General features: G+C 42.3%; 1 protein-coding gene across 1 annotated transcript; it reads left to right on the plus strand.

The window, feature by feature from the left end:
• The first annotated feature begins 340 nt into the window (after positions 1–340).
• On the plus strand, positions 341–20521 carry LOC126176054 (uncharacterized). Its single transcript, XM_049923186.1, has 3 exons — positions 341–1160; positions 12949–13284; positions 19656–20521. Exons 1-3 carry the CDS (start codon positions 521–523, stop codon positions 19805–19807), a joined length of 1128 nt encoding a protein of 375 aa, XP_049779143.1. The 5' UTR covers positions 341–520; the 3' UTR covers positions 19808–20521.
• Positions 20522–20993: the final 472 nt, after the last annotated feature.

Here is a 20993-nt window from a genome sequence, read left to right on the forward strand (position 1 = left end):
CCTAGACGAAGGTTTTTCACCTCGCGCCGCCGCCTATTGTATGGACGCGGCAACGAGCCCCTCTCTCTCTCTCTCTCTCTCTTTCTCTCTCCCCCTACCACTGAGACCATAGCTTCAGAGTCCACCTCCTCCGCTGCGAAGAGTCTTGCCTTTTACTTTGCGCAAGATGCCAACTCACGGTACTCTATTTCGCGTGCCCCAGATAATAATGCGGACTGACTAGCGTCACTTTATTATTGTCCTTTTTGTTACCTTTCGCCGCCCCCTCTCCCAACAGGATCAGAGTTCTTGTACGCGTGCCACGCCGTTGGCAGTGAATCGGCGCGAGGGGTACAAAAGAGCAGGTGCCGACCACCGAACATCGCAGTGCACCGTCCTTCTCCACTGAGAACGGACGGCCTCTCGCATTAAGGACCCAGCGGCGCTGATAACATACAGCTGTGCCTTGTCGTACCGTCTCGTGAAGGGAGCAACAGTGTTCGTTAAACAGTGAATTTAACCGTCTCGTGTAAGTAAATCAATGGAAGGTACCAACAGCGCGTTGCGACGACCTGTGTGGTTACTCCTGGTGTTTCTGTCCCCGGCGCTACGTGCCGATGTCGCCGGCAGCACCGCAGCTACCTCTCCGTCCAGCGTGGCGACTCCAGCCGCCGCTGCTACCGTCGCTTCGCTGCTACTCCCCAGACACGCCCGGCAGTTCCCGCACTCGTCCGTCAACCAGATTCCCTCCGGCGATGACACCCTGTCAGCGGCGCCGTCCACTCCCCGCAAGGCTATCAACAAGGGATGCACCGGAGCGCAGCGCTTCACTCTGACGTGCCTCAAGTTGGACGTGGCAGCTCTGGTGGAGCGCATGTCCTCCGCCAAGGAGTACCAGCTGATGCCCGGCGTGTCCGTGGTGCGCACTAACGGATCCGACGGGGACGGCGCGGCAGCTGAGGGCACGACCTCCACCCCAGACCTGGTGGCATCCGTCGCCAGGGACTTCCCGCACGACTCGGAGGCTCGCGTCGACGCCTACCTGGCGCGCCGCGTCGCCCGCTACCTGCAGACGCACGCCATCAGCGTCAAGCTGCTGGACGCCGACAGCCTGGAGGCGGCTCGCCAGCTCAGCCACGAGGTGTTCGGCCTGCCCGCCGCCGAGGGTTCTCAGGAGACAGGTCAGTACCGCGAACACGCCCTCGGCACTGCGAAAAGTAGGAAAAGCAAGTGGAACGCTGAGATTCACAGGAAGAATCCTAAGGAGATGTAACTCTTCCACGGACGAAATTGTTTATAAGGCGCATGTTCGACCGACTCTTTAGTATTGTTCATCAATGTGGGATAGTTACAACGTAGGGTTGATAGAAGAGATAGAGAAGATCCGACAAATAGCCGTGCGTCTCGCCAGGTGTGCCGCAGGGGAGTGTCATAGGACCGTTGCTATTCACAATATACATAAATGACCTGGTGGATGACATCGGAAGTTCACTGAGGCTTTTTGCAGATGATGCTGTGGTGTACCGAGAGGTTGTAACACTGGAAAATTGTACTGAAATGCAGGAGGATCTGCAGCGAATTGACGCATGGTGCAGGGAATGGCAATTGAATCTCAATGTAGACAAGTGTAATGTGCTGCGAATATACAGAAAGATAGATCCTTTATCATTTAGCTACAAAATAGCAGGTCAGCAACTGGAAGCAGTTAATACTATTAATTATCTGGGAGTACGCATTAGGAGTGATTTAAAATGGAATGATCATATAATGTTGATCGTCGGTAAAGCAGATGCCAGATTGAGATTCGTTGGAAGAATCCTAAGGAAATGCAATCCGAAAACAAAGGAAGTAGGTTACAGTACGCTTGTTCGCCCACTGCTTGAATACTGCTCAGCAGTGTGGGATCCGTACCAGATAGGGTTGATAGAAGAGGTAGAGAAGAGCAGCGCGCTTCGTTACAGGATCATTTAGTAATCGCGAAAGCGTTACGGAGATGATAGATAAACTCCAGTGGAAGACTCTGCAGGAGAGACGCTCAGTAGCTCGGTACGGGCTTTTATTGAAGTTTCGAGAACATACCTTCACCGAAGAGTCAAGCAGTATATTGCTCCCTCCTACGTATATCTCGCGAAGAGACCATGAGGATAAAATCAGAGAGATTAGAGCCCACACAGAGGCATACCGACAATCCTTCTTTCCACGAACAATACGAGACTGGAATAGAAGGGAGAACCGATAGAGGTACTGAAGGTACCCTCCGCCACACACCGTCAGGTGGCTTGCGGAGTATGGACGTAGATGGACGTAGAATCGTGTAGGCTGTGCGAGAGCGTTATCGAAATGTTCAACAAACTCCACTGGCAGACGTTACAATGGAGGCGTTATGCATCACGGAGGGAGAGCATTTTCCGTGAAGAGTCGAACAACTTTACTTCCTCCCATATACATCTCACGGAATGGCAACAACGAGAAAATTCCAGACATTGGAGCCAATGCAGGGGCCTGCCAACAATCATTCTTTCCACGCGCCATTGACGACTGAATAGGATATGGTGGATCAGTCAGTGGTATCAGAGGTACCCTCCGCCACAGGCCGTTGGGTTGCTTGCGGAGTGTGATGTACATAGATGTAGATGTTGCATCATTGCCTCTAACAGCGTACTCAGGAGTCGGGGTAGAAACGAGGGCGGGGTTGCACATTAGTTTCAAAGTGAATGGCGAAATAGTCTTGAATGTGATTTAACGATAATTCTTTGTATGCCTGTCTTTGCAGAAGATGGCTGGACGTTGGCAGGTCAGTTTGAAATAAACAGCAGTGCACCTTCACCCGTAAATTTTGAACGCGTTATTAAGCCACCGGTTTCAATGTTACATTACATTGTCATCAGATCCATTGAGAAAAGGAGATCGGACAAAATCCACTTGCGTGTTGTCATTGTAGGACCCGTAATAAGATAACCGGTGTCCTCATATCTCTTCTCTTGTCAAGGGGCCTGAGGGTGATCTAACGTCGAGACCTGTGATATGATAAAGAATTCAAAATTTACGGTGAAAATAGTAATGCTGTTTTCTTCACTTTAAGGGCATATTATTCTGATTAAATTTGCTATCAGTCAGCACACATTACATTTTTCGCCTTTCTTCAGGTTGATACTAAATAGATACCCTTTTCGGGTTGGTTATCAAAACCGTTTTGCGGATTGCGTACCTCAATCAGTGAAAACGATGTACTCATACGGTCGTTTTGTTTTCCGAGTGTCCTTCTGTACATCCGTCTGTTAAAACCCCTTTTTCTCAGGAACGGTTGCATGTATTAAGCAGAAATTCATGTCAAGTACTAACGTGTACAGTCCGCTCCTGAAATAAAACATTTAAGAGTGTAATTCAATGCAATCAAAAAATAGGGGCATTTATGCCACACATTTTGATAAACTCGTCCATCAAAACCTAGAAACGCATGATGCACGTGCATGCTGGTTCTCGTCGTCTAATGGTAAGCAAATGCCTAGAAAATTGAGAGGTCGAGGGATCGAATCTCGCTCTGACCACGGACTTTTCAGTCCTCGTTGTCACCCGGCCTTCAGCTTCAAACGATATGAGGAGCCGCCAAATACTACACGTAGTTCAGATTCCAAGTTAAACAGTAGGTTCCTTTCATCCTTTCAGTATTTGTGGTAGTTCAGGTACACGCATGTCGCCGAAGCGGCATCTAATGGAAAGGCTGTACGAGGCAATTGAGCCCAGGAAATAGCTATTTTTGTTGTCTATATACGTAATTAAGTTTGTATGGAACTTCCAGAGACCGAGTCCTACTCGCACTCGTCCGGTTCATTTCTATGATGTCCTCTTTCAATGTTAGCTTCTGGCGGGAGGCAGTTTGAAGTAGATATATGACAGATATTGTATTGGTTAGGTTATTATCGAGACGTGCATGGCTGACGTCTCACTCGAGGTATATTCCCATGGTCTGGACGGAACGTTAAGAAGCCTCATGACATTATCACTAGACATTTATTACCTTGCAAGCCACCTTACGGAAAGTAGTGGAGGAAGTTCTGGTACCATTACCAATTTATGTTCTCTGCTCCATTCGCCAGTGGTGCGTGGGAACATCGAGTCGCTAAGTTTACCTTTGAGCTATGAGTTCTCTGATTTCTTCGTAGTGGTCATTTAGTGATAAATATGTGAGAGGAAGTAATATGTTGCCAGACTATTGGTGGCTGATTATTACTTGCTGAACTGTCCCGTGTCGCTTTGCGATTGATTTTATCTGTTCTCCTTATCCAGCCTGATAGCGGTCTAAGCGTAATGGGTAATACTTGGTCTTGCAAATGTGTTTTATAAACCATTTCTTTCGTAGATGAATTACATTTCCTTAATACTGTCCCAGCGAATCCCAGCCAACCATCAGCTTTTACACTAATCACTATCAAGTGGTATTTCCAGTTTACGTAGCTCCAGACGTGTACTCCTGTCTGTCTTTTTAATTTTACTGTTGCAACTGGTTTGTCTCAAAATCAGCTTCGAAAAGAAATGGGTCTCTTTGAATGTATGAGTGCAAAATGTACATCAAATTATACTCATATTTGACTGCACGTCCCTCTCATAGAACATCCGTAGGACTTCCAGCATTTCGTTAGTCTTCTTGCGTTTCAGGCTCCGTCTACACAACTGATAGTCTGCGGACAGCTCCACATAGGTTCAGACATCCACTAGATTATTCACGTGTCTCCATAACTCAGTGGTCAACGTGTGTAATTGTTCTGAGGTAGAAACGTGTTGAACACCTGGACTTAACAAGGACACTCTTTGGCTCTGTGTGAAGATGAAATATTTGTTTCTATTTCGAATGCCTGCCTCAACTTTCAGAGAACCAGAGGTCGTCAATGCTGCCATTCATGCCCTTAGTTCCCACCAGAGAGTCAAAACGGCGTTACTAGAAGAAGAGATAGTTGAGACGACCTAATTATCTAGAGGATTTAAATTAACGTAGAAATCATAAAGAAAGTAGGCATGAATCTGCAGTATTTCTTCTATGGACTGGTTTCTTGGGTGGTGTTAGTATTAAATTCATCTTATGTGCTCATAGGATAAAAACTACAAAATATTTCAGCGATATGGAATGCATTTATAATGAGCTCCATCATGTTTACATAATATGGTGTGTGGGTCTTTATCAATTATATTTTCATTGAATTTTGAAAATCATAATTTGCTCCCAGGTAGGAAATAAATATATTTTCAATTTTTAAATTGTCTGATGTCTTTAAAACCATTTGCTAGATTTCGTGAAATACATAGTGCCAATAGATGTAGGATTCCGGGTGAGATCTGTAAAAATAATTTTACTCACTAGATTATGAAGTATCACAGTCACCTGAATTTAGCGGAAGGGACTGGAACACGAGTTTTGTTACAGTAAGAATCTATTTTTTAAATAAACATTTTAATTAATGCTCCATCTTCGAAAATAAATAAAAACTAAATAAAAATATATTCCAGTGCATTTTGTTGTTAAATTAATAAAACAAAACATTTTTCAGTTCATGGCGGGGTTTGTACAGTAACCAATATGTATAATATGAAGAAACAAATAGTCTTGGTTGCAGTGTTAACATTTCTTATTATTTCCCAATTACGTGTTCTATCTTCGGATTTTCTGATATTTGGCAATGTGTACGTGGGATACCGTGCGTAAAATATCCCTGAAAGTAAATGCCCCTTGTCAGAGATTTAAAAACACTGCGCGGTGTCCTTACTGTGGAATGTAAAGGACAACGTGCAGTGTTTTTAAGTCTCTGACAAGGGGCATTTACTTTCAGGGATATTTAATACAGGATACCCCATACATCCACCGCTGCGAAATATCAGCCAGTCCGAAGATGCCTAAATAAATGTGAACCGTGTCATTGGAAAATAATAAAATATTTTAACACTGTAACTAATACTGATTGTTTCTTCACAGTAATACAAAGTAAGTGTTGCCCGGTGGAATGGCATCCTTCTCCAGATTTATCGAGGCTGTGACGCCCTTGAGAAGAAAATGATATTGACAGATTAAAGATGTACAAGTACCAGACCTGAATTAGACTGGCAGCATATTAATTCGCTTAACTTGCATGGTATTCCTGAACTTTAAGAGAACTGTAAATGCCAGCCGTAGTGGCCGAGCGGTTCTAGGCACTACAGTCTGGAACCGCGCGACCGCTACGGTCGCAGGTTCGAATCCTGCCTCGGGCATGGGTGTGTGTGATGTCCTTAGGTTAGTTAGGTTTAATTAGTTGTAAGTTATAGGGGACTGATGACCTTAGAAGTTTAGTCCCATAGTGCTCAGAGCCATTTTAGAAATGTAAATTATGTTCTTTCTTAGTAAAACTGGTGCTAGATTTATCTTGCAGTACAACAGTTTGCGAACATTTTTATTCCTTTGGTTAATCATCGGTGCTGAACAATAGTAACTGTAACACCTTCTGTCAAAATTGGCATACTTATCGCAATGAAGTGATCCGCGATCAATATTTCTAGATAGTTCCGTGTTTGCCGTCTGTCGATAGGTCTTTCACTTTCGGGATAGTGTTTCCAAACTTCAAATCAGTATCGTAGCTACAAAGTAACCGGTCTTAACGACCACTGTTAGTTCCACTGATATACTATACCGCTTTATATTATGCTACAATATATGAAAATGGAACTCATTCTGTGTCCATTAAGACACGTTATTCTGTAGCTACGAGAATGATCTGCAGGTGGGTGACACTGTCCGAAACCGGTAATTTTCAGTTAATTAAATAACGATGGGCCAAAATAATCGACAAATGGCATGAGGTACAGGCAAACGTAGAAGGATAGACGAACACAGAAGACATTACGACAATTTGATTCCTAAATCGCTAGAGGAAGTACAGAATGGGTAATGGGTAGAGGTTCATCATAAGTAGTATAAGAGACAGAAAGGTATTGGAGAGAAACCTTCGTTTTCAGTTATGGGTTAGCAATGAGAGGCAGTTGAAAATTCAGAGCTATGCTGTTTAGAAATAATAAAAAAATACTTTTGATGGCGCTGAAGGCAATGCGCAAAGAGAGCTGTTCTTCAAAACCCGATATGGAGAATCATGTTGCTAAAGGAACCGAAATTCACGAGTAATTGGACGTAGAAACATTTAAAATATCTGTAGGAACGAAGGGACTGAAGGAATCAAATGCGCACTCTGTGCAGTGGAATTACTTGAACAATATGCGGGAGACGATATTGAAAGTAGAACAAAATCTGTTAAATACAGTACAATATTCAATATAACCTCAGAATTGGTAATGACAGTTACTGAGGCTGTCAACGGGTACCAGTACGAGCAGTTTGTTCGGTCACAACAGCCTTTATGATTTGATCTGAAAAGAGTGCATCACTTTAGTATTGCACTTGGGGAAGAGGTGAAGTTAGATAAAAGACTATGTCCTCTCAGGAACTAGTACAGTTCACTTCTGTTCCGACAGGATGCACAATGAAAGTGCAAAGTCATGATATTACAGACTATTTCACCCACTTGGAAAGGAGGCCTGTAGAAATAATTCCTTATCATGCTCCGTAACTACAAAGGCAATTTGCAGAAATACACGTCACGCATGTAAGCACCATAGGGGCATCACTGTGACAGAATCCCAATTAAAGGAAGATCTTTCAAGAAGCACTCGCAGGTAATGGCATCAATTTGGAGGCTGCAGAGTCATCTCAGGGCCTGCACACGTGCGAGCTGGTTGCAGCTGCAGTCCACCGGCCCCAAATAACAAACAGTACGCTGCGTAAAAGACGAGTGGTTACTGGACGGTGAATTAAGAAACTTGTTTTGAAATGTGTTGTTGAGGTTATACATTTATGATCTACTTGACATTGTTACTGTGTCCTATGTTTAACTTAAAGTAACGGCACACGACGCAAATTTCAGTGGAAAGTATAAATACTGTTTCGAAGATTCAACATGACATTGCCTTCTTTCAATGTTTTCACTGCCTATTCAGTAAGAAACAGTCTTCCTGAGCACAAACACAATATCACACTCAAACCCGAACTCAGAGTTCTCGCCAGGGTAGCCGTGCTCGTTAAAACGTCGCTTGCAAGTACGGGGAGGTGCGCCAGTGCCAGATCGAATCCGCACGGCGGCTCAGCGGCAAGGACCGGTGTAATGGCCAGACTGGAAGTGGATTTTAGTCGGTTTCCCGCATCCCACTAGATGAATACCGGGCTGGTATCCAAGACCCGCGTCAGTTACGCGATTTGCAATTTGAAACTTTTCGCTCACTTCCTTATAAATAACAGTACACGCAGACAGTTGAGGTTCACATATTCCGTCCCTGGTGGGGTGTGGGGGATGGGGGGAATGGGGGCGTGAGGGGTGGGGTGGGGGGGAGACTGACGACAGGGACAGCATCGGCCACCCCTTACATTAACCATGCCAAATGCTGAAATAACCACGCCGACAATGCGTCGATGCAGGACAAAAATACTAGAAACAGAAGAAGAAATCAATGGACAATGTGGAATTTCTGCAGTTGTGGTGGTACTGGAACAGTAGGCTTTTACGCTGGGTCCGGTTTATTGAGTTGCAAATAGTGAAATTTTGTACGTATATTTTGCACAATAAATTTGGAAAACAGTTTTCAGACGTGAAATTCACTTGATATCAAACAACCAAAAACTTAGGCCCAGCTATACCCAAAACGTGTCACAAACAACAACGTAACACTCATCACCCACTGTAAAAGCTAGTGTGACTAACAATTTCTGAGAAGTTAACAATTATGAGAAGACCATACTTAAAAATCAGAGCACCTTCAAAAAACAGCTTAATGACAGCAAATGTAACATCTCAACAAGAGTACGAAAGGATTATAACATAAAAGTAAAATGATTAGGAACAGCATTTCCCTTCCATAATTATTCACTGATACCGATGCTATTAAACCTGGTTTCAATACTCATGTAGGCCGCTAAACACTCAATCCTCTTCAGCATTCTTAGTTTCACATCATAATTAACCACTGAAATGTTAATCTGAAACAATTTAGTATTAGCCACAAGATAGAGCAACATGTTACATCAGCTTAAATGGAGTCGAATAATACCTGATCTGAAAGGCTAAACCATTAAATTTGTAAGGCAGCCTGCCAGTATATCAAAAAACAAGTTGCGTCGGTTTTCGTGTAACAAAAATGACAAAAAAGCTGCCAATAAGCGAGGGCAAAATAAACAAAACATAGGCTTGCAGTACTTGACAAGAGCACTATCTCTCTAGGCTAATTGCTAAACACATTTATTTGCAGGACTTACAATAAGCTAGCTAATCCAAAGTGTCAGAAATCACGACCTCAACTGCCCGCACAACACCGGTGAGCCACACATTCCACAACGCAGCCATTGGCACAAAAATGACGAGGGAAATAACGAACCTATATTCCACAGGACGAGTAATCATCATTTCTTCAAAATGGACATCGTAACTCGAATACGGTTCCAGATATCGCAGGTGGCACCTTTCAGCCGTTACACCAAATCAGAAAAATCCGAGTTTCTGCCTCATTTCTGCCTTAGATTCAAAGCACACAACTCACAGGTATTGTACAATCCACGTAAAGCTGGCAGATGTATCCCCACCGTTACTTCTCTTCTACTTTTCAGTTTTTTTCTCCTAATAGAAAATCAGATGATTCTCCGCATACATATTGTTAAGTGACTTAAAGGACTACAAAAAACTATGTCAAGCACACTACATCTTTTAAATGTAACCTGGTATGACGGTGGCAATGCCTAGAAACTAAAAAATAGTTGCAGTGTCTAGAAACTGCATTGAAAATGCAACAAAGTTAAACGTGTTCCACACGTTGTATGCATGCCTTTCACTTTTTGCATTTTTCCTGAATGTTTTTAGACGAATTTTCAGACAAATTTGAACAAACAGACTGTTAAAAACCTACCCCAGCAAAACAGTGCCGTAAGTTAGCGACAAATTCTGTCAGTAAGTCAATAAGAGCTTTCAGAAGTTTTCGAATGTCGAAATCCTGAGAAACGATCTTTATGGCTGCGTTATCACTGGATATAGAGACACCTCGAATGACATCATTTTGTTTAGATGTCCTTCAGTTTTTATTAAATTCGTCTGTCGCACCCTAGAATTACTCGGTAATAATTCAACGTTTTAACAGCAAAGGGAAGTTGAAGGTCAACCTTTCATCGACGTAGAGGCAATGGGAGACGTTGAATTAAACATATAAGGAAGGCCTTGTCCTTTCTTTTATGTTTCCTTTGAATCCCAGTTTCTAGTCAGAGATCAAGAGCCGTAGTTACAAGTATTTAGTGGATTAAAATTCTAGTTTATTTAACGGACACCGCACCAGAAGTTCTAAGTCATTGTATGTTATGGTAAATTCAGAATTCATACGACATGTACTGTAATGTCATATTCAAAATCCACAACCAAATCGCATTAAGAGGTAGCTAAGCGGCCTTGAGTCATACCTGAACAAGGTATACTGCAGGTTACCTCAATCTTCGCGAGTCTGTATCTTTTTTGGAACAATATGTTGGTATACAAAAACAGAATGGAAGAGGTTAATCGCTGACGATTAATTTGTGAACTTCGAAACTACAATAGGTGAGATTGTGTAATGCCTAACCCACATCAGAGTAGCATTTTCAGTGTTCTTCTGTAGCTCTTTCAGTGTGTGAGGAATATTTTAGCAAATTTGACCCTTCTATTTGCCCCACAGGTAAAAATCACACGGAGAGAGATCAGGGCTCAAGGTAACCAGGAGATTGCATTACCTCTGCTGATTGTCCACTCCTCACCGGACACCTCATGCATTCCTGACAATATTGTCAAGGCGCTACACTCTTGCTACGTCTTGCTGAAAATATCCATGCTGTCGTTCATCTATTGTTACTTAATCCACTCCTTGGGATTAAACAGTTTCTGGAAATGTCGGTTAGCATTTGAAGTTTGTTGAAAGAACCGTGTTACGATGCGGACATCAAACACTGTGTACCGGTCACCATTCCGAGATTATACGACGGCTCTCCAGAGCACTAACGCCGATTTTCTGACTCATAATGGCGCCTGTTCTGTTAGTTCTCGTACCCTGACAGACTGAATCAGACCTCGTCTGAAGGAATGAAAAACTGAGGACTCACTTCACTCAGGAACCACTGGCAGAACACAAAACGTGAAAGTTCGTCTGTATTCTCAACAATATATTTGTAAGGCTACCGGCGAAGGCCTTCCCTGATAATGTTTCGACATGATCTCTTAATTCCCACTTGCACAGCTAAATGTCGTCGAGGTTTCGTCAGATTTCATTTGAGCCATATTTTCTGGTGTTCGAACTGTTTTCGGATATGATTTTTATTTGGTAAAGGTCCCGTTTCACGTCATTTTGCCACTACGTTTTGACTGTAGACTTTGCTGGACGTTTCGCAACACTCCCACGCAAAGAGGTCAGTAAACATTGTCCACAAATTGTGCTTCGGGCAACACTCGACAACGAACACGTGTTGTTTTATCATGAGCACCATTTTGTGGTATAATCATCTGGTTGACCCTCTTACTCAAACGCGTGATGATGATGATGATGATGATATTTGGTTTGTGGGGCGCTCAACTGCGTGGTTATCAGCGCCCGTACAATTTCCCAACCTTTGCTCAGTCCAAGTTCGCCACTTTCCTGGATGATGATGAAATGATGAGGACAACACAAACACCCAGTCATCTCGAGGCAGGTGAAAATCCCCGACCCCGCCGGGAATCGAACCCGGGACCCCGTGCTCGGGAAGCGAGAACGCTACCGCGAGACCTACTCAAACGCGATGACACAGCGAAGTACTCAGGTCACGGCATGCGGGAGGTGCACACATGCAGGCATGTGACAGCAACCCACTGGTGCATCGAAATCGGTTTCCAGCATTTTATGTAATGAGCAGTTATCTTCTCATTAACAAGCATTAACTCCATGTCAGTGCCATAAATATTTTCCGGGCCATTTTTAGTTTGCTCCCCTCCCCATCACCTGTGTACTCAAATATCCTCCTTATCAAATGGTTCAAATGTCTCTGAGCACTATGGGACTTAACTCCTGAGATCATCAGTCCCCTAGAACTTAGTACTACTTGAACCTAACTAACCTAAGGACATCACACACATCCGTGCCCGAGGCAGGTTGTAACCTGCGACCGTAGCGGTCGCGCGGTTCCAGACTGTAGCGCCTAGAACCGCTCGGCCACCACGGCCGGCTCTTCCTTATGTCACAGGCTTATGTTTCCTGTGGTTTCTTTAGTTTAGGCTAATTTTTGAACTGCCACTAAATGTTTGTCATAGTGCTTGTTCTACTTACCAAACTGCAATAACGGAATGGACAAAGGTGGTTCAACGAATAGTAGCACGTTTCGTAATGTGTTTATTCAGTCAGCACGAAAATGATGCTGAAATAGTCATCAAACTGTACTAGACCACAAAACGGTACGACTTGTACATCCTGCGTCGTAATGTGTTACCCCTCATGCGGCTGTATTATGCTGCCAGTTTTCAACAGGACAACTTCGTCCACACACGTTGCAATTGTCTGTAAACAGTTTATGTGATTCTGAGGTATTCTAGTGACCAGGAACATCCTCAGACCCGCCCCCAACACAAGATGTGTGGGATAAGCTCCTTCGTCAGTTGAGTCTCAGTGACAGTAACCGGGATATCAGGGAGCGGTTGCAACCCTTGTGGGACGGCTTGTCTCAGCAGGTGGTGCTACTTCTTTCAGTCTCTTTTTACTTTGTGCAGTGTAGCCGCTCGTGTGTCAAAACAAAAGTGTCACTAACGGCGCTGCACGACTATCGATACCGGTGAATCGTAGCATATGAGTTGAATGTCGAGGTATGTCGTTCAGGGTCATTTGTTTACAACATTGTCATTAATTCAATTTTCCAACTTGCGATAGGGCGCAAGGGAGGTGGCGGCCTGGGCGGCAAGAAGGGCGGCGGCGGCCAGCTGCTGCTGATGATGATGATGATGAAGGCGATGATGGGCGCGGGCGCGGGCGGCCTGCTCTTCCTGCTGGCGGGCAAGGCGCTCATCACGGCGCTGCTGGCGCTCATGCTGGCCGCCATCGTCGGGCTGAAGAGCCTGGCCGGCGGCGGCGGCGGCAAGTCCGTCACGTACGAGATCGTCAGCAAGCCCGTCTACTCGCACGAGCACACGCACTCCTCCGAGGTGCAGCACGGCCACGGCTACGGCCACTCCTCCTACGGGCGCAGCTTCAGCGTCGACCCCGTCGGTCAGTATCCACCAGAACCCGCAGCGGCCCATCCCGACGGCGCTCTCCTGTGTTGTTATTGTTGTTGTTGTTATGGTCTTCAGTCCTGAGACTGGTTTGATGCAGCTCTCCATGCTACTCTATCCTGTGCAAGCTTCTTCATCTCCCAGTACCTACTGCAACCTACATCCTTCTGAATCTGCTTAGTGTATTCATCTCTTGGTCTCCCCCTACGATTTTTATCCTCCACGCTGCTCTCCAATACTAAATTGGTGATCCCTTGATGCCTCAGAACATGTCCTACCAACCGATCCCTTCTTCTGGTCAAGTTGTGCCACAAACTTCTCTTCTCCCCAATCCTATTCAATACTTCCTCATTAGTTATGTGATCTACCCATCTAATCTTCAGCATTCTTCTGTAGCACCACATTTCGAAAGCTTCTATTCTCTTCTTGTCCAAACTATTTACCGTCCATGTTTCACTTCCATACATGGCTACACTCCATACAAATACTTTCAGAAATGACTTCCTGACACTTAAATCTATACTCGATGTTAACAAATTTCTCTTCTTCAGAAACGCTTTCCTTGCCATTGCCAGTCTACATTTTATATCCTCTCTACTTCGACCATCATCAGTTATTTTGCTCCCCAAGTAGCAAAACTCCTTTACTACTTTAAGTGTCTCATTTCCTAATCTAATACCCTCAACATCACCCGACTTAATTCGACTACATTCCATTATCCTCGTTTTGCTTTTGTTGATGTTACCGTTTCAAAAATAACTTGTTTTCTACTTACTATTCCAGCGTGTATCTGTTTCGGATGTAGGAGACCATCACAGCTAACGATTGGTTATAATTAAAATTCACCTACTTGCAGAGGTCCAGTGTGGTCTATAATAATCATATGGCAGCAAAACTCGGTAAATATTCTAATGCGTTAATGGGGAATCGATTTACGATATAAAATGAATTAGTTCCCATTTTGGCGACCAGGATCATCTCTGGCACTGTGAAGGCAAGGAAATGTTCCCATACGTAAAGGATTGGCAACGGGACAAAGGCAGAGGAGGTCAATCAAGTGAAAGAAGGATAATGTTGAAGTCGTTATTAATAGCCACCACTTACACAATTTGTTCAATATGAGCACTGCAGACATCGACGAGATGCTGTACCGCGCCAGATTTGCATCTGGTGGCGCAAACTCGAACTATTTTTTTTTTTTTTTTTTGTTTCAGAATACACTGGTTTCGCATTAACACATTACGATATATACCGAGTTTCGCTGCCATAAGATAATTACAGCCCACGCTGTACATCTGTGAGTAACCGTACTATTATTATTATTATTATTATACAAATTTGGCCGTTAAAGACCGTGAAAACAGTTATTTCTTGCGCTTCTGGGAAGTCTTCTTTCTCTCAGTCCACACTTCTTTCATTCTTGCGCTGAAGGCGGCTTTTCTCTCTTCAGACCATTTAGTTCCACAAGTCTTCTTAATTTTCACACCGAAACCCGTGAATGAATTCAGTTTTTTTCTAAAAAGGTTTCTGTTAAATATTGTTTCCTGATCTATGTCCATTTCTTTTAGATCTCTTTCTGTGTTGATAAACCATAAATTTTTATTTTTTAGGTTTGCGATGTACGAAAATATTTGTTTTGTAAGCCTATTCGGGTTCATCCTCATGATGTGAGCATAAAAGGAGCATCTTATTTTTCTAATTTCGTCTGTAATTTTGCTGCACTTCGTATACACTTCTTTGTTGCTTTTTAGTCTGTATACAGGCTTGCCTTGATCATCTGTTATTTTCCTGTGTCCAAGAATTGTCCTCACAATTCTTCTTTCACGATTTTCTATCTGTTCTGCGTATGTAAAATTTGCCAGTACTATTGCCGTACTATAATTATAACCACTTTTGCTTGTTCTAAGACGTTCCTCGCTCGTGCGTTAATCCCACGTCCGTAAGTTTCTGAGTCGAGATACTCCTCTTCATCGCCTCGCGGGATTAGCCGAGCGGTCAAAGGCGCTGCAGTCATAGACTGTGCGGCTGGCCCCGGCGGAGGTTCGACTCCTCCCTCGGGTATGGGTGCGTGTGTTTGTCCTTAGGATAATTTAGGTTAAGTAGTGTGTAAGCCTTAGAAGTTAAGTCCCATAAGATTTCACACACATTTTTTTTTCCTCTTCATTCCTGTCCTCTTTCACCAGGTTATCTTTCCTTGAAGAACGCTGCAGTATTCTATTATATTCCCGTTCCATATTACCTGGTAAAGGTCATGTAGGTTTTTCCATTTTAATATGTTTTGAACTTTTTGTTTCCCCATCATTTTGTGGAAAAAGGATGGGAAATGTTCCTTTGTAGATATCTTATTTTTGTGTTGATAGAGAGGTGTTGGTTCTTGAAAATATTTTTCGAAAACGCTGCTCTGACTCTCAGAATATGGAGTTATATTTCTCGCGAGCTGTACCACTAGTTGTTCATGTTGATTCCCAGATATTTGTATTCCTTTACTTGTTGAATAAGTTTACAGTTAATGTTTAGTTGACAGTTTGGTATATCTTTCTTGCTGATGACCATCAATTTTTACTTATTTTCGTTTCTATGCATAACGCTCACTACTTTAATTGATTCGGGATACAATATGAAGAGGACTATTTAAGCTGTCGACAAATATTGCAGTACCATCAGATTAGTGGACACTGGTAGCTTCTCTCCATTCGATTTCTTCATTGACGTTTTCATGTGCTTCTTTGAAGATGTATTCTGAACAAAGAAGAAACATCAGTGGCCCCGAAAGAGAGCTCTATTTAACTACCTGTCACATCTCTAATATGTCACATTTCTCCTTTTATATTCACTGCAGCATGCTGATATCAGCATAGAATAATTATGATCCAGAGGTCTTCGTCATCTGTCCTGCTATTCTTTAACATCTTGGCGATTTCGTTATGTTGTCCTCTATCAAAATCCTTCTGATAATCGATAAAACAGGTATGGACATCACAGTTCACGTCTCTGCACCTCTGGAATAAAATCTAAATATAGAACAGAGCCTCTCGAATAACGACAGCATTTTTAAAGCCGAACTACGTAGCTGCCGTTTGCTTTCCGACAACTTTGTATGTTATTTTGTGTATAACTTTCAGTAATAACGTGAATTCAATAATTTGTTTGATCGGAAACAACTCCTCCTCAATTTAAAAATACGTACGCTCCCGAGGCCAGTATCAACCTCACTAAAACCGTTTCATCTCTACTGATGCATCAGCTTCTGAAATACCGAAACGCTAAGATATTCAATATCCAACGTTTCGACGGTGTCGCAGCGGCCTTCCTTCGGGTGTAGAAAGATTCAGATGGTTAGTGGGTGCTTAAATGTTAGGTGACTACCGACGCAAAAATCTTTTATTGGATCGAAAATACGACTAGTCAGTGTTAATAACATTGGCGAAATGTCGGATATTTGACATTTTATCATTTTACTATTTTGTAAAACCACACGGCCATACCTCTATAAGGACTTTAATAAGATCAGCCTCACGTTTTCGTCTCTTATACATGAAGGTACCTTTATTCCATACTTGACCACCTGTACATGAAGTTCAATTTCAGTAGCCTTGTCTTTGCTGTTTCCTTCGGAACGTCACTTTTTCATTCATGTCTTCCCCTGTTAGGTACTTCATTGATTCAACTTAATTTTAACTATTTACTAGTTATTTATTCAGAAATTATGTTAAATTTTTCCGGAACCATCTTTTCCGATTTCGCCATTCTCTTCCTATTTTTTTTGTTTCCAGATTTGTTGTTTTTGTTTTGTTTTGTTTTGTTTCGCCGGAGTCATGGATATGAACATAGAATCTAATTTCTTCCCTCTACAAGATAAGCTCAACATCTGCTCAATGAATGGAATACCTTAGGTAATCCAATGAGAATATGACTAAGAGCGTTGGTAATTATCGCCTACCATGAATTGGGGGGTAATTGTTCCTCTCAAGTACATTTAAGCATGAAATTGATGTAAGGGCCACTAGACGAAGTCCTTGTTTGAAAATGTATTGCGTTGTAGTCTTTCTAAATATAAAAAGTTTAAGGATCGGATAATTGCAACGCCAATAGTTAGAGGATGATGGAGTGGTTTGTCGTAGAAGTTCGTATGTTCTACAGTAGATTTATCCAATCAGGGATTCGTTCTATTTTCTCAATATTTTAGTTGATCGACTGAGCAGTCAGCATTTGGTAATCGTCCCTTCCTCTTGCCAACGATCCTTAGCAGGAAATCTCTTCTGGGTTGTTTGCCGCTATCAGTATGGAGCGAAAAAATTTTTACACATGCTCAATTTAGTAAGTTAGGCGTCGGGATACAACCAAGAGGCGTCCACAGCAACAGTCTGAGGCTTTCTTGCTTAATAATACGGCATGTCACACAAAATGTTAGTAAATCTAGGATACAAATCCCAATAAAAAGTAATAGGATGTTAGCGTTTGCCACCAATTTACGACATTATGACTAACGTTTCATGTGTGAACAGTTCACCAGCTGGTTACTAATAAATATGGGATATTCAGATTGCGTACCCGTGAGCGTTAGTGCCTCCATTACAAAATGTTTCTTGCTATTCCTATTGAACTGCACAGATCTGAACTGCGTGATGCATCAGCGCCACAAGAAAACCAATGAAACATAGGAAGTTATTTCAACGAATAATGAAACTCATTACGGAGAATTTGAAGTATTACCTTCGAAAGCAGCTACTGCTAAACTCAGGATTTTATGTTTGTGCCGCTCTTGGTGCTCCTGTTGTGCTCTGTAGTGGCTGTACGGTAGAAGTTGATGTGGATGTGGGATATAAGTGTCTGAAGAGGCGGGCATCACATCGGGCTCGGCGCTAGGACATGTTGTCGGTTCCACATCAATGTATTTTTCAAGGGAAGAAAATGTAAGGTGTTCCATAACGTTCTCGAGCTTTCGCAAATATTCCAGAATGTTTGACGAATGTTTTTCTAACTTTCTTGAACATTCTCGAGTGACATAAAATATAACTTTGAAATCGAACATATCGCACTAAATCGTTTTAACAGATGATTTCAACTTACTGAAAACAGAAGAACAACTAATCAAAAAATTATATCTGCTTAAAAGATAAAGCACATAAACAAATAAATTTTGTAGTTCACCAAACAAAAAGAGAATACAGAAAATGCGTCAAGTGGGAAGAGAAAATATTTCAGTCTACTGGTACAGTAATGAACGAAAATGAAAGTTTAAATTTCCCAACATAATTCCTCATTTCGCTCAGTGTTACCGTTGTGTCCTCATAAAGAAGCTTTTAAATATCATAGAGGCGGAAACAGTAACCAGAAAGGAAAAAGGCGGTATTCAAATACATTTCAGTTAACTAAGCATTCAGCTTTGAAGTGCTCTAGCTTCCGTCATGACGAGTGTGTAGTATGACTATCAATAACAAACATTCGAAACAGTAAAATTCATTCATATTTGCACGCGAAAGCAAAATGCCAAATGTAGTTTATAACAATATACTTTGCACAAACTAGAGTGTGCTTTTGTTTTCAACTCGGAAAATGAATGCAAAGAAAGACCAAACGAGTTGGGAACTTTTCATTTTGTAAGAGAAAGTTTTTGGTATAAAAAAGCATCCACACTGTCTGAAATTGTAGTTTTCATATTGTTTGCAATTAATCACAAACCCGCACGCGAAATCTCCTTCACACAGACAAAAAACCACAGTTTGGGGTGTTTTTATTTTCTAATTTTTTTTCCTATGCCCTAAATGATACAATTTATCGAAAACAGTGTTCTTGTGTTACGACTCTGCAATCTTCCACAACTGTCAGTCCGCCAGTTTTGCCCAAATATGTGTCATTATTGAGCAAAGTTTTATGCTGTACCGTTTTGGATATTGCAGCTTCGTTCCTGATTCTATCAACATTTCGTCTTAATAGACATTTATTGTAATTTGGATAAGCTGGAAACTCTTAGTGGTTCAAAAAGAAAAAGTTACCAATCCTTCAACAACAATATTTCTGTAAGAACAAAGTAGGCCGGTACCTTAAAATAATCAGTGGAAGAGAGTACTGTTTCAGATATCTGGTGAAACGTGGACACTAGATACCATGCTAAAATTAATCTCCATTTTACTTTCAAAGAGGGTGAAACCATGTTAAAGGAGAATATTGCAATAAGAACTTTGGGTACATTTCAGTTGTGGTTTATTCATAAACAAATGTAAATACTGAACATAACATCTTTGCTAAAAATTAACTTATAGCGCAGTCTTCATATTAAAATATTGTAGTATATGGTATTTCAGGCTAGATCAAGTTAGCATTATAGTGGTGGCATCCAGCAAGTCACGTTCTGTCTGATTGCAGAGGCGATCAACAAGTCAGCGACGGAGTACGACTCCACTGGCGATTCTTCCTACGTACCAGGCGGGATCCCTTACTACAGTAGCAACTCAGACGCGCAGCCAATGGCGTACAGGGCCTACAGCAGCATCGTGGACAACACCCGTGGGGCATAACGACAGCGAGCACGCAACAACGACACCACTAACACGTAACGACTGGAGACAGCGACCACTGGCCCAGCACCGACGACTGCTCGACCACTGTTATACGACTGGTAGACGACTGCTAGACGACCGGTAGACGACTGCTAGGCAACTAGTAGACGACTGGTGGACGACTACGACCTAGATCTCTAGGGCTAATACCCTCGTGGCTTTCAGCGACGCTCAGAACCGACGTATAGAAAGACGCATTACAATTAAGTGGCCTGTTGTAGACGTACTCAGTGATTGACAGTACAGTGACTATACAAGCCGATACACCGATTCGCGAAAGACGGTTATGACTACTCTGACTGTAAATGAATGACCTTACTGTGACAATTTACACGCATACCGCTAAGACAGATAAATAATGAGAGCGGACCAGTTACATAATGAGACGACAAGAACACAATGACGAATGACTTATTTACCTACTATCGTTTGCGACAACATGCACTGGAGACAGAAAATATCGGTAGAGAGGGAAAACGACCACATAACGATAACAATTCTAAGCAACCATCAACAAGACGACGACGGAGATATATTACAAAACTGACACTTATACGGACACGTGCTGTATTATTTGTATTTATTTATTTATTTATGATGTATAGACTTTTAATTTATTTGTTCTTATATCTGTTCGCATTATATGTTCTTTCATAATTATTAAAGCATACCCGAGCAATGACAAATTTTATGAATTTTAATTGACTACCAATTCCCTACTTTTGTAACTGTGGAACTTTCACTAGAGTTCAACAGTGAGATATACCTACAAGCAATGCAGAGTTGTATCTGGATCGACAGATGCTTAACACTCAAGGGGACTCCAGCATTCGGCTGAAGATAGCGCAACGTTCCATCAGGAGAATTGTCTACTAATTACATTCAAAAGCAGTCAGTTGTAAAATCATCACATTTTGCATTAGATACATAATAGTATCCATACACAACTTCAGCCCAATTATGCGTCAGCTGGATACTTCAGAGCCTTATTCAGGAAAGCCACTGTCCATCTTTGCCGTTAGTGTCAAAAGCAAATGTAACTAGCTGATAGGAGGAAACACTAGGAAGTTTATTGTGCATCGCGAAATGATGCCACTATCTTCGGACTAAAAGCGAACTATTTAGAAAGTTAAAATCGGAATTC

The sequence above is a fragment of the Schistocerca cancellata genome, chromosome 3 (genome assembly GCF_023864275.1).
Source record: "Schistocerca cancellata isolate TAMUIC-IGC-003103 chromosome 3, iqSchCanc2.1, whole genome shotgun sequence".
In the NCBI taxonomy this organism is placed as follows: Eukaryota; Metazoa; Arthropoda; class Insecta; order Orthoptera; family Acrididae; genus Schistocerca; species Schistocerca cancellata.

Excerpts from the sequence above, each read along its gene's own strand:
- LOC126176054 (XM_049923186.1), top strand. The coding sequence starts at position 521 with ATGGAAGGTACCAACAGCGCGTTGCGACGACCTGTGTGGTTACTCCTG. Across the intron at positions 1,161-12,948 it reads CGAGGGTTCTCAGGAGACAG|GGCGCAAGGGAGGTGGCGGC; the intron begins GTCAGTACCGCG and ends AACTTGCGATAG. Across the intron at positions 13,285-19,655 it reads CTTCAGCGTCGACCCCGTCG|AGGCGATCAACAAGTCAGCG; the intron begins GTCAGTATCCAC and ends GTCTGATTGCAG.